Below are 23,292 nucleotides of genomic sequence, written 5' to 3'. Positions count from 1 at the left end.
TGAAAACATTGTTTTTTTTAGCTAATTTTGGGAGCTTCGGCAAAAAGTATTTTGTATTTTGGAATGCGGGAGGTGAATGGAGGTAGGCTATTTGACAAATGTTTGTACTCGTTATCGTATTTCACTAAACCCAGAGTCTATTTCACACATCATTTCCTTCTTTAATGCCAGTTCTGTATAATTTGTTAGTCTTCCTTGACTGTTTCTGGTTCATGTTCTGCTGTATCTGCGAATGTGTGAGTTGGTGATGAGTTGGCTGTGAGGACTGAGCAGCTTTTGGAAAGTTTTTTTTGGGAGTTCTACTTTTTTACTAGTGTTTTTTGTTATTTTACCACATGTGGATACTTTGAGTTGGATGTATGAACTCTTTGAAGTTGGTTGAGGAGTCGCTGAATTGCGTGCTAATGATTTGCTGAGCTGCTGGGGTTTAATCGAGTTGAGACCGCTTTGTCTTTCCAAACTCACTCGCTTAGTGCTCTCTCTCTCTATCATTAACAAACAAGCCAAACGTGACTGTTCTCCTTCTGGAACGACAGTCATCAACGACAGACCTGCGAGGACACCGGGACGCACAAGAGACTGGAGCTATTCTCGGAGTGTAATGCTGCATCATCTGAGAAGCTCTGGGTTGAGACTAAAGCTTTGTGGCGTCTGAGTGAATTTCTGAAAGGCCAAAAGGACTTATAAGTCTCGCTCCCTCTCTTTCTCTGCCTCTCTCCCCACCTGAGGGAGCGCAGAGCATCGTTTCAGTGCTCATCAGGCCAGTCAGTCGCTGATCTGAGCCTCATTTAAGCTTGATTTAGAGTAGAAAGTCAGAATGACCTCTCTCAATCCAATCAGGCCTCACGATTCCGCTGCGGAGCACTTCAGAGGCAGTGGGAGTAAAGCTGTACTCTGGGATTTTTAGACAAGGGAAGCTCCCTCATTGTTTCATTTGCATAAATCCTGCAAGCATGTCGGAATGAGACATGTGAGGGATTGGCTGGCTTTTAGAGACACTACTCTAAATATGGTTAAATGGGCAATTTATTCTCCATTTAGTCGCTTTGTCTGAAGCCTGAAAAATATGTGTTTTATGTGCTGAAATAATACAATTAAAGGGAAATTCCACATATTTTCCCTTGACTTTAGTAGCTAAACTGTTGTAGTCTATAATGGGAGTGGCTAAACTGCTGCAAGCATACTGGATGGATTAGTGTGTGAGTCTAAACTGCTGTAGGGTTATTGATTGGGTTAACTTGCTATGGATTTAATGGGTTGCGCTAAACTGCCGTATGAATTCTGATTTGGTTGACATGCTGTGGATTTAATGGGTGGGGCTAAACTGCTGTATGAATTCTAATTTGGTTGACATGCTATGGATTTAATGGGTGGGGCTAAACTGCTGTAGGTCTACTGGTTGGTTTAATGCGCTATGGACTTAATGAGTGGGGCTAAACTGCTGCAGATTTACTGATTGGGTTACTGTGCTATGGGTTAAATAGGAGGGGCTAAACTGTTAAGGGCTGTATGAGTGGGACTAAGCAAAGGCAGACTTAATGGGTGGGTGCTAAACTGTTATATAAGAGAAAGGTGGGGTAAACTGCTTTAGTCTGTAATGGGTGTGGCTAAACTGCTGTAGGCTTACTGGTTAGGTTAATCTACTATATATATTCAGTGGGTAGGGCTCAATCTTTTGGCTGAATTTAATGGGTGGGACTAAACTGCTGTAGGCTGAATGGGCGGGGCTAAACTGCTGTAGGCTGAATGGGTGGGGCTATACTGTTGTAGGCTGAATGGGTGGGGCTAAACTGCTGTAGGCTGAATGGGTAGAGGGCTAAACTGCTGTTAGGCTGAATCGGTGGGGCTAAACTGCTGTAGGCTTAATTGGTGGGGCTAAACTGCTGTAGGCTGAATGGGTGGAGCTAAACTGATGTAGGCTAAATCGGTGGGGCTAAACTGCTGTAGGCTGAATGGGTAGAGGGCTAAACTGCTGTAGGCTGAATTGGTGGGGCTAAACTTCTGTAGGCTGAATGGGTGGAGCTAAACTGATGTATGCTGAATGAGTGGAGCTAAACTGCTGTAGGCTAAATTTGTGAGGCTAAACTTCTGTAGGCTAAATGGGTGCGGCTAAACTGCTGTAGGCTGAATGCAGTAAGTTTACTGGTTGGGTTTATTTACTATAGATTCAGTGGGTGGGGCTATTTTTGGGTGAGGATAAACTGGCTGTGACATCACAACTCAAAGAATTCAAAGAAGACCATTTTCTGCTGCTTCTTTTATAAGAACTGTCGAGTAGCGGGTACATTCTGAAACTTTTATATTGAAACTCTTTTATTGCATAAAGGACATTTGTTATAAGGACACCATGTATTAGCATTGCCCAGAAGCGTTCTGTCTACAGAGGGATCACCATCCTGCATATCAAACGAGCTTCTGCAGACAAAACCGCTTGCCGCCTTTCTTCACGTTGGCATGTTATTGTTTGTCCTGAGCCAGGGTGATACGGCTGATTGACGGCTCATAGATCAGAGGGGTTATATAAGAGGCTGCGAGGAAGAAGCCAAACAAGCTCGGGGTGTTCAGAGAGAACACAGCTGAAAAGAGAGAGACAGAAACTGAGAAGGAGAGAGAAAGAAAGAGAGAGGGGGAATCGGAGCGCTTGTCTGAGGGAGGACAGGTTAGCGGAGAGGAAGGAGAGGTAATTAAAGTGCAGAAAGCGAGAGGGTGAGATAGAGAGAGGTAGAGTAACAGGCAGCGAGTGGGAGGACAGAAACGGGAGGTGAAGGAAAAGATTGACAGGGAGGGAGATTGGTGGGGAAGGAGAATGGCATTAGTGGAGGTATCGGGAGGGATGGGGGAGGGAAATGGAGGTAGTGAGATTAACTCTTACAGTGGGAGTAGAATGCAGTGTCTGTGTATCTGTATTTATATATGTGTGTGTGTTTCTTTTACAGTAGAAGATATGAGATATGAGAGGTGGATGGACTGGAAGACGAGCAGCAGGTGTTTGAGCTGATTGAGGGATCTTTTCTTTCAGTTTCCTCCTCCTCCTCTCCAGTGTGTATCCAGGGTGGTCTCAACTAAAAATAACCCACGTCAGAACCTCACTGTGTGTGTGTGTGTGTGTGTGCCTCAGGAACGCCAAGAGCTTCCAATCAGCACAGAACATGTTTAACCACCGGCTGTGGTGTGAAATAATCACGCCTTACGGTGACTATAAAAAATGTGGGCTCTCCATATACATCACACATTATATTCCTCACTATAGAGTGCCTGCGTTTCTGTTTCTATTTCTATTTCTTGGGTAGTGTCATCATGAACTGAACATCTTGCACTCACTAGGAAAACAGCACATCATTAAATCACGCTAATATGTTTTATATTTTCTTAAATTTAATTTTAATTTGATGGTTGCTAATGACAACACCCTAGATTGTAGATACTTTTGTGAAACAACCATCCTGCTTCCCAGTTCAGTGATGTTGGCGTTCTCTAAAGGCATGTCTAGCAGTAAGCAATCTCTCACCAAGAGGTATACTACCTAAAATAGTCTCTGAGAGCCTTTTTATAGGGCAGTGGGGAAAGCACTTTAGCGCCAAATTGTGGAGATTAGACCCAGGGTTTAATCAAACCACACATGTAGTCATTTACATATCTGCTTGAGACACGACTGCATGCAGAGTCTTGCAACGGTCTGGGGTGCATATATTATGTTATAATGTTTCTCAATGAGTGTTTAGACAAGTTTACTGTCCTATAAAATGAAGACTTACTCATATAGTAAGTAGCAGGGTAATAATGTCTACCTATTACCAATCAACCTATCTAATTACCAACTAACCGACCTGATCACCTATCCATATGTTTATCTAATAAGGCATGTTCTTCAATGAATTCTCACCAAGAGGTACACTGCACAAAAGTAGCCATTTTACAGCCTTTTTAAATCTGTCATCAGTTTGTAGTCGGTCCCCCTTTAGACCACTGTTGGTAGGTACAGATGACAGAAAGCACATCTGGACAACCTCCAAATCATCCGGCAAAAATGACTGGCTCTAGTGTCAGTGTAGTCAGCATAAAGCTCTTATAACTCTAATCTTATAACACTGTTTTGATAGTGCTGTTGGTCCAGGAGTGTGTTAACAGTGCTGTACTGCACTTTAATGTTTGTGTGTACTGAATTTGAATGGAATCGAATCTATGCATCCTGCCTTTCCATATCTTTCCCCTTTCTCACAGATGCTTTTAATCTCCCTCTCTCCTCCCTCTCTCCTCCCTTCATTCGTCTTTATTCCTGTCGTCTCCCACACCGACCACCCTCCGCTCTTTAACACATCATTCATGGCTTTCCAGGACGGGTGCGCACAAAGGCGCTGAAGAGGCAGGTGTGATGGTTAAATCACACCCTCTCTTCGCCTGTGCATGACTGTGCGTGTGTGTGTATGACTGTATGTGTTTGTGCACCTGCATATGTTGTGTACATGTGTGTCTTCGCCAGAGTTATGTATAATAAGTGTGTCCATGTGTGGCTGTGATTATCTCAGCCATGATCTAAAAAGCGTGCACTATATCATCCGGCCCGTGACTAATAGTGAATAATGGATCTGTCCTGCAGCATCGCTTTCTCTCTCACTCTTCCTCTTCTCTCTCTTTCTCTCTCATTGTGTCTCTAGTGCTCCAGTGAAAGTGAGGCCTTGTAGTTTGTACCTTAAGGTGCCACAGTAGCTTGCTGGGGACTATGAACTGTCTCATACAGGAATTAACATGTGTGCTACTTAACTGAATGACACATTGTTATACCCAGATATTAAAAAAAGAAAAAAGTGAAACAGCATGCCTATAAATAGTCATAGCTTCATATTTATAAATAACAGAAGTTCAGACATTCTTAGAAACCACAGAAATCAGGACTAGTAGAGACGTGTCCACATAGCTTTAAAGCTCACCTTCCGCGAAAATCCGATTTTTCTTGTTTTTTGTGGAATACAGTAGGTCTCTACGAGTTGAATGTGTACACCTGCACATTAAACTGTTTTGCAGCCCCCATTGTCTGCAGGAGCTAAGCAAAGAAATCCCCCCTCCCCCCCTCCGAAAAACGGGTGAATTTTGAATTATCTTTCTGCCTACGTAGGCAGAAACTCACAGACCAGCCCACCTTGGCTCGAGAAACTCCTAGAGGCGGAGCTGAAGCGACGCAACATCACCGCTCATCAGTTAGGAGGTGGGAGGCAGTGAGCGGCAGAGCGGTGGAGGGGCGTCGCAGTGCTCCTAGCCAATCAGAGGAGAGATATTTGCATGCTGTTTGCATGTATGAATATTCATGAGCAAAGCTGGAATCTGGTCATTTTGGACACACCCCTAAAACAGTCCATTAAAAAAGAGCTATACAGAGACACCTGAGCACTTTTTTTTTTTACAAAAATGGCTCACATGTCATTCATTCATACTAGAGACCACAACTAGACATTTTAAAATGAAAGAAAAAACGACGGAAGGTGAGTTTTAAACATACACTTGGTGCAGGTAGCATCAAGCAAATTGTTAGGCTATTTACAAGGCATAGACACTATTCAACTATTCAAGACTCTGATAGCTGGGGTATCCAGTTTAGTTAGTGAATTACACACAGTTTTTGGGATAGAGATGACTGGATAGAAGTACTTTTGTAAATTGTAAATATTTTAGTAATTACTTATCATCTAAACTCTAGCTTTGAGTAAGTCAAGGGTTTTTCCAGTGTTCCTCCATTTCCTATTCATACTGACTATACTGACAAGTCAAAACATTGACAATTATTACAGATATGAGAACATCATGTTTTTCTTGTTATCGCAGCAAATGTAAAGACAGTGAGTTCTGGTAGTCGACCTATTATGGGATGTAGAAGAAATGGATGGCTTGAAGACTAGAGCCGTTTTCACATGGCCCAATCATTATAGCCAGATGATTGAGAAGTTTCGGTCTTCTGTACCTACCAACAGTGGTCTGAAGAGGGATTGACTACAAACTGACGACAGGGTGTTAGGCACACAGAGCCTTACTCACTAAGCAATAGAAGGACTATGTGTACCTTTAAAATTGCTATAAAAAAGGCTACTTCCTGATAGTGTTACTCTTTGTGAGAGATCATTGTAGTACACGTTGTATTAGATAAACAGAAGGATAGGTGATCAGGTCAATTGGTTGGTAGTTAGGTAGGTAGGTTTGTCAGTAGTAGGTAGGTATCTTTACCCTGCAATACTTAATACTGGTCTAAAGTCTCAATTGTATAGCATAGAAAACACGTCTGAACATTTGTTGCTATTCTCACATACAGCACAGAGATGTGCCATCCTGGAGGTTCTGGACTATCTGTGCAACCTAAAATAGATGCAGGTGCCACCTCATTCTACCAGTAGTGACAAGAACAATAGGAAAATGGCAAACTTTTAACTGTCAAATTTACAGACCTGCTAAATTAGCTAGATCAACAAATTAACATAACACAATTTAATGCTAATAATATCAAATGTTCTTATTTCAGTCACTGAACATAGTAAATTATAGATAATTCGCTTGCCAAATAATAACCCAGTGCTGGCTTATGATGCCATGATCTGTCATTTTCATTGAGAGCCAAAAGTCTATTGCTTAAAGCTGATGTCAGTAAGTTTTGGGATTTAGGGTCCTCTCTGGTGAGAATGGGTAACTGCACCTAGGATGCGGAAGAATCATTTTATACTGGGCGGTTGTGATGCGGTCTCCTTTCAGAGTGTATGTTCAGTCAGAGAGAGAGCGAGCACGCTCAGTCAGAAACTTAACTCCAACTACACACTATGCTTTTACAAGAGTGAATGAGCTACTGAGCTGTAAAGTTCCCCTTCTGAAGTCTCCATTGCTCCACCAGCAGCTTGTTTTTAGTAAAACCGATCCTTTTTTAGAGGCTGTACATGTGACGTAAATACGTAAAGATGCATGATGTGGCCAGAAGAACTCCCGCGAAAAGTGATCCGACACCCCTTCTCCGCTTAGAAATGCTTCTGCTTTCAGTTTAGAAACAAAATATTACGGACTGACACTTTAATTTCTAAAGATATTGTTACACATACCATACTAGTTAAGATACATAGTAAATTTCCTAAATTGAGGCTCAGAGAGTGACTCTAAGCGTGGATTTAAAGGCAGACACACTCAGGAGAAATGTGAGCGCTTCCTAGATCTTTTTTTTTCCACAGTCTTTGAGCTTCAGCGTGTTTGATAAGGGCACAGTGTGTTTGATGGTGTTTTAATGGAACAGACACAGTCTGATCTGGCGTAGATTTCTCCCTACACACTTCCCCGGGCCACACACACACACACACACACACTCCTCTATCTCCTCATTCATTATGCTGCTTCTCCTCACGTTTAATCTATCAGCGGTCGATAGACACAGGCCACACTAGTAGGGGTAAGACAGCATGGGTGGGCTTGTGGATGTGTATATGTTTATGATAAAGAATTTTTTAATAAGAGTGTACAGGTGTGGATGCTTCCAGTGTTTTGAGACACTTGCTTTAACCCTCCAATGAAAGCTGACTGTTCTGTATGTTAGTTTTACTGTTTTTAATGTGTTTTTAATGTGTTGATACAGAAGGTGTGCGTCTGATTGAGGAAAATGTTGGTTTGTTAATGAAGACTGCAGGTTTTCTCTAACCACCAGTGGATGGGCCTGTGAGCTTCTCTGTCATGAATTAAACACCACTGCGTCCTTTTAAACTAATCTACATGGAGGGTTGAGCATGTGTGGTTAGGAATGTGTGTGTGTGTAACTCAGGGTGAGGTGAGGATAAGCCTGTTTCTGAAGAGAGTTTGATATTTTATGATGTTTTCACCTGTTTCACCTGTTCCAAAATCTTCATATGGGTCTCTTTTTCATCCAATGGTTGTTTTTGAGGTCTGTTTTCTCCCCAATTTACACGGCCAATTACCCAACCCACTCACTAGGACTCCCCATATCACTAGTGATGCCCCAACACACCAGGAGGGTGAAGACTAACACATGCTTCCTCCGATACATGTGAAGTCAGCCACTGCTTCTTTTCGAGCTGCTGCTGATGCAGCATTGCCGAGCAGCCAGCATCACTTGGAGGAAAGCGCAGCGGCTCGGCTCTGGTACATCAGCTCCCAGACGCCCTGTGCTGTGGACATCACCGTAGGAGTGATGTGGGGGGAGAGCACCATCTACCCACCCAGAGGGAGCAGGGCCAATTTTGCTCCCTCTGAGCGCCAGCAGCTTGATGGCAAAGCTGCATGAGCGGGGGTTTGAACCTGCGGCGCTTTAGACCGCTGGACCACTCTGCGCTGTGTCATATTATTTTAAGGCCATATCGACCATCCCTACTATAAACCATTCATAAGTTTTTTTTTTTTTTTATCATCTTGCATTAGTGATTTATAATATCTGCAGTGTTTGTGTCTTTCCATTCAAAAAGGTCACATATTACTTGAGCTAATGGCTGGTGAGTGAACAGACTCGCCTCCTAATGATTTTTTTCTAGTCAGGTGAATTAAAATATCTGCAGAAGATCATCACATAGATGGAATGGTAAAATTTTGGGTTAGCAGCTTTAATCCATGGACCCAATGTCTTATGTCAACACTCCAGGCTGGTGGAGGTGATGTGATATTGTGTGGAATGTTTTGAGTCCTATTGCTGACCGTGTTCATCCCTTCATGTCCACAACTGACCCATCTTCTATCAGCCACTTCCAGCATGATTATGCAGCATGTGTCGTCAAAAAGCAAAATTCGTCTCATTCCGGTTTTGATGATTGTAACATTGAGTTCAGATTTCTTTTGTGGGGATTCTACCCAGTGAACAGATCTGAATTCATCAGAACACCTTTGAGACATTCAGAGCATGAAAGTGCTCCTAAAAGATCTACAGGAATTGCACGATGCAGGAATAACACTTGAATGTTTCCAACATCTTGTGGAAACCATCCCACAAAGAACTGGATGTAAATGATCATGACAAGGATAAAATAACATCACACTGTGGATTGCATTAAAAACACCCGAATGTTGAAAACAAAGGAGAAGGCTTGGATCTGAACGGTGCTGGACCGTCTTTAGATATTTTCACCTCAGCTTCATTGTCTTTAATAAAACATCTTTTGATGAGATATTTTTATCCTCCACATGGGGTCATTATGTAATGCTCTCTCTCTCTCTATCTCACTTTCACTCTCTCTCTCTCTCTCTCTCTCTCTCTCTCTACCTTGCTTTCTATTTTTTCTCTTTCCCTCCGACTCTCTTGTGTGGAACACAGAAATAGTTATGCTAATTTTTGCCTCACCAAGTTGTTTCACATGATCTTGCCCCTAAACCACCCCTCAAAACCTCCCCCCACTTCAGCCAGCCATTACCTCCAGTGCCAGCCTACCACTCCCCCTCTCTCTTTCTGCCTCTCTCGTTGCCTCTGCCTCTTTCTCTTTATTTCTCTCTCTCTTTTTCTCCCTTTATTTCTGTTTACCATTCTTTCACTCTATTTCTCAATCTCTTAGTCTCTGACTTTCTTTCTCAAAATTTTCTCTGCCATCTTTACTCTATTCCTTTATGCCTCTATTTCTCTCTGCATTTCTCTCATTTTCTTATTCTTATTTTTTCACTCTGTTGGTTTATGTACCTCTCTTCCTCTCTCTCTGCCTCTTTTTTCTCTTTTTCACAATGGCTCTTATCTCTTTCTTTCCTCTCTCTTTTTTGCCTCTATTTCTCTGTCTCTCTTTTTGTCATTCTTTCTTTCTCTCTGTGGCTGTCATGCTCTCTCTGTTTCTCAATTTTTCTCTCTCTTTCTCTTACTCTCTCTGCCTCTTTTTCTGTCTACCGTTCTTTTACTCTTTCAATCTGCCTGTCTCAGATTTTCTCTTCTTTCTAAACTTTGAGTTCTTTATCTGCCTTTTTTGCTCTATCTGTGACTCTATTTCTCTTTGCATTCCTCTCACTCTCTCACTCTGTTTTGTCTGTCATTCTTATTCTTCACTTTTTCTGTTTCTCTCTGCCTCTTTTTCTTTTTGCTTTTTGAACACCGTCTCTTCTATCTGTATCTGCTATTTTTTCTTTCTGTCTTTCTCTGCTTTTGAATGTTTTTCTCTGCCTTTTTCTTTCTTTCATTTCTCTCTGCCTTCTTTTCTCTTTCTTTTCTTTCTGCCTCTCTTTCTCTATATCTTTTTTTCTCTGTCATCTTTTCCCCTTTCTTTTTCTATTTCTCTTGTCCTTTCTTTTGCTCTCTCACTTTCTTATCCTTTCTCTCTGTCTCTCCCTCTTTCTCTCTATCCCTTGTTCTCTCTGTCTTTCTCTCACCCTTTTTTAGCACAACTTAAATAAACAGATGGATCTTTTCATGGTTGGAAAATCTTTTGAATATGGTATATTATGGTTCTATAAATCTATCTAGAATTAAAAAGGCTCCACTATTTTTATGAGTTAACATTTTTAATACTTTGTAGATCCCTTTTTGCTTAAAATGCATTTTTTTATTATTCTTTTCCTTTCCCTACATCTATCTCCTTTTTCTGTCTTCCCCTTCTTTTTTTCTTCCAGTTTTATAATTTTTCCTTTCTTTCCTTCTTTCTTCTACCCATTTTCTTCCCCATTCTTTTCCATTTCCAATTTCTCTCTCTCCTATTTGTTAAGAGTTTGTCACTGTGGGAAAGATTATATTTAAATGTATTTTATCTCTCTCTCTCTTTCCCTCTGCCCCTCTATATCTCTTTATCTGTCTCTTATTCATTGTGTAATTTGTCATCAGTTTATCTCTAAACCTTGTTCCGTGTGTTTGTGTGTGTCTGTGTGTGTAGGGTCTGACCATCTAAACGTCTCCTGTCCCCACGTTCCTCCTCTCCTTCCATCGCTCTCTCGCTCTCTCATGGAAAACAAACAGTGCTCCTCACTTTTATCTCATTCCTTGCTTCCTCAGAGCTCCATTGCATATTCCCTTCACATCCCTGGAGCTTCTGAAGCCTGCCGAGCGTTCACACACTCTGATCAGCGAGCTGGGTGGAGTTAAACTGTGTGTGTGTGTGTGTGTGTGTGTGTGTGTGTGTGTGTGTGTGTGTGTGTGTGTGTGTTCATGCGAGTGTGTGTGTGTGCTTAGCTTTGATCTGATCACACATGCCCCCTGCATAGTGATGTGTGTGAGGGTGATAAATGCTCAGATTATCCTGCAGATCCTGATGATTTGCAGGTTAGTAAAATGCTGTTGGGTCAGTCAGGAGATTTGTGCTGGATTAATAACGCCAGTATCATGAGATAAAGACAGATTAATGATCTTAGTGCCAAAAAGATTTGTAACTTTAATGTATTTTTGTAGCAATAATTTAGTGAAAGAAATGAACGTATGTATAATGAATCAGTTTTATAACAGTTACATTAGACTTTTATTGTCATTACATCTGAGTACAGGTACACAGCATAACGAGTGTGCAACGTAACGTGTTTCATATTAATGGTGTAACAATGTGGAATATGTTATGAATGAGTGGTGTAAAATTGTGAAGTGTGTAATAAATCAGTGTAACAGATGAAACTGGAAATTACTTTATGAGTCAGTGGTGTCACAATGTAGAGCAGGGGTCACTAATAGGCGGACCGCGGTCCGGGTCCGGGCCAAGACGTTGTCCAATCCGGACCCAAACCTATAAACTACTGAGAAGGATTTAATTCTGACCATGTTCATTTAAAGCGGGGGGATGTTTATTGTCTTTATGGTTAACTTGCTTTACAGCGCAGTAAACTTACAGACCAATTACGTGTGTTGTAAGATCACCAAACGCTCTCCTCTGCCAATCAGATGTGTGCAGATGCGAGCGCGTGGAGCCACACAGGCGAAGCAGGCGATGAGAAGTCAGAGAATAATGCGAGAAAAGCTAATACAGATGGTGCGCACCAGAAAAAAAACATTAAAATACTACAATTATAAAACATACTGACAGTAATGTAACCTCGCTGTGTTACTTGGAGGAATTAAAGATAAACAACCGAGACAAGAGTGCAAAATATTCCACTTTACTCCACCTGATCAGAACTCCTCAGCAAGAAAAAAAAAAAAACTCCCGAGCTCGCAGACGTGCTCTCTTTGCTCCCAAAACAACCCTTCTTCAACACTAAGGCAACCCCCAGAGGACAAAAAGCATTGGCAACCCCCCCCCATCAGTTTTACCCACAACATAATAAAGTCTGATACAGTAATAATATTAAATAAAATAAAACTACTGTTAAAAAAAAAAAAAGCTGACCTTAGCCTGATGAAATTTTCTCTAACTAGACCAAACTGAATTCTAATTAAATACCCCTGATGTAGAGTGTAAGATAGTATACTCCTTTATTGGTCCCGTCGTGGGGCAATTCACAGTATTACAGCAACAAAGGGATAACAAGGCACTCAGTACAAAAAATAGATAAAATAAACTGTACAATATACTCAATATCAATAATACAAGTCAAGTTAAGATTAACTTTAAGTTGCACAGAGGTAATTAAAAAAATATTTTACATTATGGTACACTGAAAAAAATCTATTTTCTGTTAGTGTGTAGGGTTTACGTGTGTTGTTATGAAGTCCGAAGGAAGAACTTGGGGTGAAGCAGCCTGTCGCTGAAAGAGTTGTCTCCTCAGTAGGTAAAGTCTGCTCTGGCATTTTTTGTAAGGTGAAGTGGTGTGACCAGTCCAGCTTGTTGTTTAGTTGAACACCCAGGTAATTATAAGAGTACTCTCTTGGTGTCCATGCCCTGAATATTCAATGACGGAGGGGAATGTCTAGACCTGCGAAAATCCGGTGTGTTACGAGTCATTGTTGTAACAGATGCAACTGTGGATTGTTTTATGAGCCAGTGGTGTAACAGTGTGGAGTGTGTTACGTGACACTGGTGTAACAGTGTGGAGTGTGTTAGAGGTCTGTGATGTACAGTGTGGAGTGTGTTACGAGTCATTGTTGTAACAGTTTGGAGTGTGTTATGAATCAGTGTTGTATCTGTACAGTGGGTTAGCTAGGAAACAGTGGTGTAACAGGGTGGAGTGTTATGAGTTAGTGTTGTGGAAGTTTTAAACGGGGAGTGTGTTACAGTGTCACCGATCAATGGTGTGACGGTGTTGAGTGTTTTACAAGTCAGTGGTGTAACAGTGTTGTAACTGTCCTAACTGTGGAGTGTGTTACAGATCAGTCACCTCACAGTGTGGAGTATATTAAGGATCAGTGATCTACCTGTACATTTGGGATGAGTTGGGGAGTTAGGGTGACTTTATCAACTCTCTCTAAATGTCCTTGAATACATGTGAATCCTTACAGCAATGCTGTGATAAAATCTAGTAGAAAGGTTTCCTTGGACAACATTAAGTGTAAGGTTTGACAGTTGAAGCAGTTGAATTGGCTCAGTCAGACTGATAACAGTGACTCGACTTCCCTCCCTCCAGGCTTTTCTCCACAGCTTTTTTCTCTTCCGCCGTTCAGAGCATTTTTCCAGACGCTTGTGCATTGACTGGACTGGGCTGCCGCTGGTTGTTGGCATTTGCTGGTTTTGTTCCAGCCTCCCCCTCAGAGCTGAATCAATGTGTGTGTTTATCTCCGTAAAGCTCCTCTCAGGAAAGCTTTTGTGAGGTTTTTGTTCGTTTGTTCGACTTACGGGGGAAAGAACACACTGCAGCGTTCCACCTGCAGCACCATTGTGTGACAGTGGAAAAAGAAAAAGACTCTCTCTCACTGTCTCTCTCTCACTGTCTCTCTCTCTCTCTTATATTTTTCTCTCAGTGTCTCTCTGTGTGTCCGATCTTTTATTGATGTGTTTTTTATAGGCTTAGTCTCTGAATAATTGAGTTCTGCTATGAAGGAGTGCGTGAAAGGGCTTGGCTGTGGAAGTGAGGCAGCGGGGGGATTCCTGAAGTCAACACACACATACACACACACACATTGTCCTGCTTTGTAGAGCAGCTGGCAGGTCCACTGACTCTTTTATGAGGTTGTACACACACTTTCACACACCCAGCGCTTACAGTGTAGTCGGGAACTAGACTCTAAACACTCTAAATCTAAATCACACTAAATCTCAGGAGGAGGCATCAGAGTGTGCTCACGTCACTGTTTGATTTATTGACGCTTTCTGCTTGGTTTGACATTTAAGGCACTAACCTCTTGCTCTTTTTCTTTCTTGAGTTCTTTTGATCACATGCTCTTATCTTGTAGCTCTCTTACCTTGTATGTTATGGGTTGGTAGTGTAACAGTGTGGAGTGTGTTACAGGACAGTGTTGTAACAGTGTGGAGTGTGTTACAGAACAGTGGTGTAACATGTATTGAGTTTCTGGTCAGTGGTGTAACAGTGTGGAGTGTTATGGATCAATGATATAACACAATGGTTCTCGGTACCACTGGTGGTACTCGAAGCATCCCAAGGTGGTACACTAGATGACCTTAAAAAAACATCTGTTTGCACTGAAATATTAAGGACTGAAATCTATAAAGTTTCCACCTGTAATTTTCCTAACATTACATCAGTTAGTGTTTAGTTGATGTTTAGGTTACTGTTAGAACCTGTATGTTAGCCTACACTTCAGGCCTTCACTCTCAGAACTACAGTTTTATCATTATTAACTTTAGTTTTATTGGTCCTAGAATAAAGCCCTGTGGAATACCACAAGATCTGCTCTACTAACCAACGGTTATCATCAACGGTTCACTACAGTTTCTCCACTACAGTTAATATAGGGCAGTAAACGCTGTAGTTCACTGCTTGGTTCTCATAATCTCTCTTTGTCTCTCTCTTTCCTTGTTTCTCTTTGTCTAAATCCTTCCGAGACTCTCAGTAAAAATACGGTATTAACCAAAACAATAACCAATCAAATAATTTACCTAATTATAATAACTTACAGACTACAAAAGCGAGCAAGCTCCACACAACCAGTGAAGAACAATGCAGTATTTTTGTGTCTTTAGATGCATATTCTCTCTCTCTGTCTCTCTCTCTCTCTCTCTCTCTCTCTTTCCTTACCTGTGCTGTAACAGACACTGCCCTTTCCCTCTAAATGTGGTCATTTCTCTCTGTCTCTATCCGTTCCTGCACATCCTGAATGATTCAGCAGTGTTCTGTATTCTGACCCAATTCTACCCCAAAAAACGTTCGCTGCTCATTTTACACACCAAGCTGAAATCCACCTTTCATACGCCAGGGCTCCAGTAGCCTGGTCTCCATCAGCACTTAAACCTTAGACTGTGTCCTCAGTCATGTCTGAAACTTTGACATGCCAGTTAATTTTTTTTTTGTTTTGCAGTTTTCAGTTTTACAAATAAAATACATACACAAAAGAATCAGAAAACCAATAACAAAAGAAAAGGAAAACAAGAGATAGCTAAACTGACATATTAGCGAAAAACAGAAATACTAAAGCCATATATAGACATATATTTCATAGACCAGTATTCTATGGCCATATCTGAGTGCATTCAACAATACTGTGTATATGATGTGGGAGGCTGGTAAGGAAAGGGGACCAGGTCCATGCAAATTGTGCATCATTGCCTTTAATCCTGGCATACAAGCGCTCAAAAAATTTGGTATGCCAAAGACTAAATGTGGGTGCTTTATCCTCAAGCCATTTAATTAGGATACATTTCCATGCAATAAACAATAACTTACTACTTAGATAAATTTGACATGATGCAAGATTGACCTTGTCTTCCCCTTGACCAAGTATAAAGAACCATGAGTCACACTTTATGGTGCAGTGGAATATTTTCAAGCTTTTTCTTTACTTAATTCCATAAAGAGGCAATAACTGGGCGGAACTAAAACATATGTGAATAGGTACCCACCTCTTTTTATCACTTCCATTTTTGATATGCCAGTTCAAACTGATCTGACCTGTTCAAAAATGTCTACAGCTTGACGAATTTTGGTCTAACATAAATTCATATAGATGTCTTATATAGATGTTTTTATTCTGACAGTGGCCTGACCAGATTCTGTCTGACCTCAACTCTAGTCCAAAAAAACTAGACCTTACTTGTACTTGACTGTAACCTAACAAATGTCTAGCCAAATAAAATTCACTCAAATCCCAACAGTTGCTGAACAACACTTTTTCTCATTTTAACTGAACTCATTCAAAGTGTATGATTCTAATGGTAGCTCCACAAAGTTTTGTCTGAACCAGTTTGTAGCCCAACAATATTTGATCTGATGTTGAATTTAGCTCCAAAATTTTCTCCGGTTCCTGACTGTAGCTTAATATAAATCTGTCTTCTTCCGACTGTAGCCTGACATAATATCTAGCTGATCCCAATGTGTTTTGGCTGACAGACTATATTTTGTGTGGGGGTAATGTGAGAAGTTTGATTTTTGGCCAGATCATGTTTTTTTTTAGCAGCAGAGAATTTGCAGCTATTAATGAATCACTTGTCTGATTCCATCTTATTGGTTCTGATTTGATCTGATTTCCACACATTACACATATCAATCACACTATAGTGTTAAATCACTAACTGCTGCTAGCAAATGGCACCCATTTACACAGTATTGTATGTTCAATAGACTTTTCTAATGTATTTTTATGTAAATTTCTAATGCATTTGAATTTATAGCATTACATTTTTTTTGACACAATGTTAATGCTAACAAATTGATGTCATTTTACATGGAAATAAAAGTACTGTTTTAGTCAAATACAGAACATTTCTGTTAAGGTTTACACAGCCAGATTTTGGGGCTCACTTTTGGGATCACTGTTGGGGCTGCTCTGTCACAGAAATGTGGCAAGTTATTTGTATTTGTGCATTTCAACATTTTCTAGTACATTATACACAATGTACATCTTTCCTATTGGCTTCCCTAACCCTCACTCATCATCAGTGTGCACTTTTGCCCACCAGTGCCACCTTCCCTTGTTTTTATTTATTTACTATATTTTATGTTATGTCTGACTGCCTGGGCAGAGTGTTGTACGCCATAAGAGCAAGTTATACAGTACTGCACTGTAAAATAACAGTAAAATATTGTCAAAACTGCAGCTAGTTGCTGTAAATTTACATTACAATTTGGTACATTGCACCTACTCATCGCTCTTTACACTCCAAATGTCCAAATTTCATAATGAATGGATTTTATAAATGTAACTAAATGACTTTCATTGGAAGTTTCTTCCCCTTTTCTGTCCATTTGGTATTGTGGGACACAATATCTGTTTTCAGTATTTTGTTGCTATTGTAGCTGTGCAGGAGACGAAAAATACATATTCCTATCATTAACGTACATCAGTCTGTTTTTTTCTTAGATCATTACTCATAAAATGAATTATACTGAAGCTCATTCCTCTGCTTGTTTTACAGTAAGTATTTTGACGTGACTTATGTAACGGGCAATGATCACGGTGAGTGACTGTCATTGACATGACATAAGTGGTTATGTCACGGTGGCGGGGTGCAGACTGTGTGTGACGGCCGCTGTGTTTCATGGTCCATCTCTTTCTGTATTCACCGGCTAATTTTAGACTCTCAGGCCGGTGCAGAACGCAGTCATCTTCTCCCTGAGAGTATAAGGTGACAGCCTGCTCTGGAGATCTGTATTTGTCGCTATACGCAACATAACATTTTGTCACATTAAGATTTTATTACGTTGTATTATTCTTTTCTTGTAACATTTATGAAAAATGAGCCGCCTGAAGGAAATGCTAATATTACATTGTAGGCAGAGATGGAAAAATGGAAAACATTAGTGGCTGGTGTGGTGAGACTGTGCAAGGCGTCCTCGCTCTGTTCTTTTTTAGATTCTTCTTTTTCCTATGTTTGACCGTAAGTAGGAATCTACTTACATCAGCTCAGCAGCATTCATTTTTCACATCTTTCTGATTTAATCATTTTTGTTTGTGCATTGCAAAAGCAATAAACCTGTCACACAAGTTTTTTTTTGTCTTTTTATAAATTTTCTTACAATTAGTAATCTCAATTTGAAGAAAACATATAAATGTACAAGGAAATAGAGAGTATATTGTCGCTTTCAAATGAAAAACAAGTATCTTATATCTTATATTAGTACATAATTTAAACAGACAAACTGTCCCTTAGACCGTGCCAAATTGTTTTGATGAACAAACCAACAGAAAAAAGACCTGAAATACACTCGTTTTACATTGACAACCATTGGAAGTTTAGAAGGTTTTTTCTCTCTCCTCTAAAGTTGCTGTTTTAGAGATTACGGGTGGGTGATATGGCCCTAAAATAATATCACAATATTTCATGGTATTTTCATAATAAGGATACTCTTGGCAAAATGACAAAACACTGAATTAACTTAAATAATAAAACATTATTTCAAGAATACACTACTGCAACAAAATGAAATTTAAATGTTATTATTGCATATGATATGATATGGCACACCACTAATTGAGATATTAAAATATACAAGAATTTTATCAGATTTGTAGCAGAAGTCAATAATCCAGAATGTCATGATACTAGTAATGCACTCCAAGGATTAAAGTAAACTAAATGATAATGGACAGATATAATCTGTCTCTAATAAATATATATAGGGAAATGAGAACAGTGTGAATTTTTCTTTTGCAAAAAAACAGCAAAAAAGTAAAACCCTAAAGTGATAATTAGAGGTTGGTGATATGGGACAATATTTCAGGGTGTAATATCGTTCACAATATTTGAAAATGTTGGCGATATTGTTGCATACGAGATGATATGTCACACTCCTATTGAAGATACATGTTTTTCATTGGACAGCGATGACATAAAAATAATAAACATATGCATCAGTGTTTACAAAGCTTTATAGTTATTTAGCCAGTTTTTTTAAGGTATATACCATTAATAATTGCAGGTACCTTGGTGTCATGCTTATGTCCTCTTTGTCCATTTTGTGGTCTCTCTCTTTGTCAGTGCTCTGTTTTGTTTCTGTCTTCTCCCTTGTCTCCGCCTTAGCCCCGCCCTGTCATTAGTGTTTCCTGCTGTGTCTTATTTGTAACCCAGCCCTCTCGTTAACTTCTCCGGGTGTTTCTTGTCTGTCACTGTGTATATAGTTCCTTTGTTTCAGTCTTACTTTGTCTTGTGTGTTTTACATGTCTGTTAATGGTTGCTCCCAGTTTGTTCTCAGTCTTATTATTGTATTATTCCTGATTTAATTATTCCTGTTTGATTCTTGTCTCTTGTCAGTTAGCTCTAGTCCAGTCAGTTTGTTTCTCTTGTTTTGTGTTTATTTTTAATTTGTGATTTGTTTTGAGTTAAAATTTAAAATGTACCTGCCTTTTTGTCCTGATCTGCCCTCTTGTCCTTGCTGAAACCGTGACCCTAGGCCTCCAAAGCAACCACCTGGAATATCATAACATCCACCTAGCAACACTATATAGCAACCACCCAGAAACCACTTGGCAACAGCACTAGAAACTACCTTGGATGCTAAAGCACCAGCATAGCAACCTTTAAGCAACACTATAGCAAGGAGTGGTCCATATTGTATTCTACATGATAACAGCATTATATACATTTTACACAAAAAGAATAGTAATAAACGCATCTCTCTCTGTCACTCTCTCTCTAGGAGGATGGTAAGGTAGTGGACGGCAGTCTGCTGGGAGATGCTAACGGAGTGGAACCAGTGCCCAGCAGGCAAAAGGCCAGTGGGAAATGGCAGAGACCCCGTTTCACCCGAAAAGCCCTCATGAGATGCTGCCTGGTTCGCTGGATCATCGCCAGTACTGGACCCAAAGAGCAGGGTGAGCTGTGGAATGGGGAGAGGGATCCACAGCAGCCAGAAGGGTGCTGGCTAAAAAACTTTGTTGTTTTTTTATTTTAGCTCTAGATAGACAGTAAATCCTGGAGTTGGGACTGAGAATAGATATATTATATATAATATTGGGGGGGGAAAAATCAATATTACTGTATTGTACTATTTTACCTACAGAACAAAGGGCCATTCACACTGTGTCTCTTTGTGAAAGGGCCTAAAAATAAAACAAGGGAACATCAAGTAATTTGAGTTCTACAGAATAGCTTAAATCTAAATTAACTTTGATTTACCTTATCTGTTAATGACTGACAGATGTGTTTTACATACATACAATATATGGACAAAAATAGTCATTTTTTCTCATAAATCAATGGTATAAATATCTGTCTTTACTATCCAGAAAAGACCTTCTACTAGATTTTGAGCATTGTTGTAAGGATTTAATTGCATTCAGTGACAAGTGCGTGAGGTCAAGGTGTTGAATCACCTCATCCCCAACTGGGTCTCCCGATCTGGTCTCGAGCTGACCCAACTATCAAATATACTCCTATATTTCAGCTAAATGGCTGTTCAGGTGCTGTTTAACTTCGATTTATTACCCAGATAATCATTACAGCCAACTGTACACAACACATTTTTAATAAAAAACTTGAACGTGAATTAGTTCACATTACAGTTGTGGTCAAAAGTTTACATACACTTGTAAAAAAACATAATGTTATGGCTGTCTTGAGTTTTCAATAAGTTCTACAACTCTTATTTTTCTGTGATAGAGTGATCGGAACACATACATGTTTGTCACAAAAAACAGTCATAAAATTTGGTTCTTTCATAAATTTATTATGGGTCTGCTGAAAATGTCACCAAATCTGCTGGGTCAAAAATATACATACAGCAACAAAATTTGTCAATTTTGGTGATGTAGCGAGTTGTGTCAATCAAATTAGCTTCATGTCATGGCCTCTTCACTTCTTGTAAGTGATTCTGATTGACTACAGCTGTTGACTTCTCATGAGCCCATTTAAATAGGGCTCATTTGACCCAGTGATTAGACTCAGCTACAAAAGCTACAATGGGAAAGTCAAAGGAACTCAGTGTGGATCTGAAAAAGCAAATTATTGACTTGAACAAGTCAGGGAAGTCACTTGGAGCCATTTCAAAGCAGCTACAGGTCCCAAGAGCAACTGTGCAGACAATTATACGCAAGTATAAAGTGCATGGAACAGTTGTGTCACTGCCACGATCAGGAAGAAAACGCAAGCTATCACATGCTGCCGAGAGGAGATTGGTCAGGATGGTCAAGAGTCAACCAAGAATCACCAAGAAGCAGGTCTGCAAGGATTTGGAAGCTGATGGAACACAGGTGTCAGTCTCCACAGTCAAGCGTGTTTTACATCGCCATGGACTGAGAGGCTGCCGTGCAAGAAAGAAGCCCTTGCTCCAGAAAAGGCACCTTAAGACTCGGCTGAAGTTTGCTGCTGATCACATGGACAAAGATAAAACCTTCTGGAGGAAAGTTCTCTGGTCAGACGAAACAAAAATTGAGCTGTTTGGCCACAACACCCAGCAATATGTTTGGAGGAGAAAAGGTGAGGCCTTTAATCCCAGGAACACCATGCCTACTGTCAAGCATGGTGGTGGTAGTATTATGCTCTGGGGATGTTTTGCTGCCAGTGGAACTGGTTCTTTGCAGAAAGTAAATGGGATAATGAAGAAGGAGGATTACCTCCAAATTCTGCAGGAAAACTTAAAACCATCAGCCCGAAGGTTGGGTCTTGGGCGCAGTTGGGTGTTCCAACAAGACAATGACCCAAAACACACATCAAAAGTGGTAAAGGAATGGCTAAACCAGGCTAGAATTAAGGTTTTAGAATGGCCTTCCCAAAGTCCTGACTTAAACCCCATTGAGAACATGTGGACAGTGCTAAAGAAACGGGTTCATGCAAGAAAACCATCACATTTAGCTGAACTGCACCAATTCTGTCAAGAAGAGTGGTCAAACATTCGACCTGAAGCTTGCCAGGAGCTTGTGGATGGCTACCAAAAGCGCCTAGTTGCCGTGAAAATGGCCAAGGGACATGTAACCAAATACTAATGTTGCTGTATGTATATTTTTGACCCAGCAGATTTGGTGACATTTTCAGCAGACCCATAATAAATTTATGAAAGAACCAAATTTTATGACTGTTTTTTGTGACAAACATGTATGTGTTCCGATCACTCTATCACAGAAAAATAAGAGTTGTAGAACTTATTGAAAACTCAAGACAGCCATAACATTATGTTTTTTTACAAGTGTATGTAAACTTTTGACCACAACTGTATGTGTCACGAACGGCAGACATGCCTGTAAATGAACGTTGGCAAGAGAGCGTGGAGTGTGAGGGAGAGAGAGAGAGAGTGAGAGACACCAACGACGAGAGCGCGAGGGCGAGAGAAAGAGAGAGAGAGAGAGAGAGAGAGAGAGAGAGAGAGAGAGGGGGGGAGAGACCAATGGCTGGAGAAAAGCGCTGCAATTAAAAAAAATAAACTAGTTCAGAATTAAAATTGTGAACTTTGAATGTGAACTGTTCACTTTGAGCATGTATGAACTGAACTTGAACTAGTTCAGAAAAGCTGTGAACTGGCACAACACTGACCAAACCAAGGGGAAATGCTTCAAGTAACTCATCAACTGATACAGACCAGAGACAGAAACTACATGTGTGAAAACGGCCTAAGGCAAGGCCTAATTCCTGTCTGGGAATCCGACTCAAAGTACATCATAACAGTTTTAGGAAGCCAGCAGACAGTTAGGTTAACTGAGGAAATTGCCCATTCGGGGTAGAAAGCAAAGGATAACTAGAGCTGAGCTCCAAGTTCTATTGACTGCTTTTAAAGAGTTGTGAGCATAAAGGAAGTGAAGAATGGATTGTTCTGCTTTGCCTATTTTGCTGGGTTTAATTAGTGAAGCAGAATAGCGGGATTAAAGGTAAACCTTGAGGCCTCTGTAGGGCTCGTCGTAGATCACTCAGCCTGTGATCAGAGCAAAGATTAGATCAGAGCAGTGCAAGGCTGTCACTGATTGTGCAGATACTGACAGACGAGTTGCAGTACTTCAGGCATAATCCACTGTATGATCGCTGGGTTCTGACACCACGGGAAAAAATCATTGAGAGTTTGTGAGTGTGTGCTGGAGCGAGACTTTGAAGGCTTTGAGGAATGGATGAAAGCTTTCTTGAGTAGTTGTGAAGAGTCAGTGTTAGATACTGCGAACCTGATATCATTTTACCTGACGGAAAAGTTGAGAAAAAGCTGTGAATAGCCTACTTTCATTTATGTTACTTACCAAAATGACATCTTTAGTGAACTTAATCCTCATTCCTGGCTATTAACAGCAGGGCTAGATTTAAATCTGTTTAGTACAGCTTTAGAGAGAACCTTTTTTAAAGAGCTTTAATTTCTAATAGTATAGCAAACCAGCTTTTAATACATTCTAAACATTCCATTGGAAAATCTGTGATGAAAGACTCTGCTTGTCGATGCAAGTAATTACCATAAATCTTCCACCCTGAAACTCTTCTGACA

The 23,292-nt window shown here is 40.3% G+C and overlaps 1 protein-coding gene across 2 annotated transcripts in view; it reads left to right on the top strand.

Moving 5' to 3' along the window:
- kcnip3a (Kv channel interacting protein 3a, calsenilin) overlaps nucleotides 1-23,292 on the top strand; it is an 80,116-nt gene that overhangs the window by 12,364 nt on the left and 44,460 nt on the right. The window contains exon 2 of one of the 2 annotated variants that reach the window (XM_007229357.3): nucleotides 19,537-19,711. In XM_007229357.3, the coding sequence (XP_007229419.3) occupies nucleotides 19,537-19,711 (175 nt within the window). Of the gene's footprint in view, nucleotides 1-19,536; nucleotides 19,717-23,292 lie in introns of both variants that reach the window. The other variant, XM_049485964.1, reaches the window with a different exon arrangement.

This window comes from Astyanax mexicanus, chromosome 12, assembly GCF_023375975.1.
Source record: "Astyanax mexicanus isolate ESR-SI-001 chromosome 12, AstMex3_surface, whole genome shotgun sequence".
NCBI classification, from domain to species: domain Eukaryota; kingdom Metazoa; phylum Chordata; class Actinopteri; order Characiformes; family Acestrorhamphidae; genus Astyanax; species Astyanax mexicanus.
The sequence above is the reverse complement of the archived record's forward strand: the minus strand, read 5'-3'. Positions and strand labels throughout refer to the sequence as shown.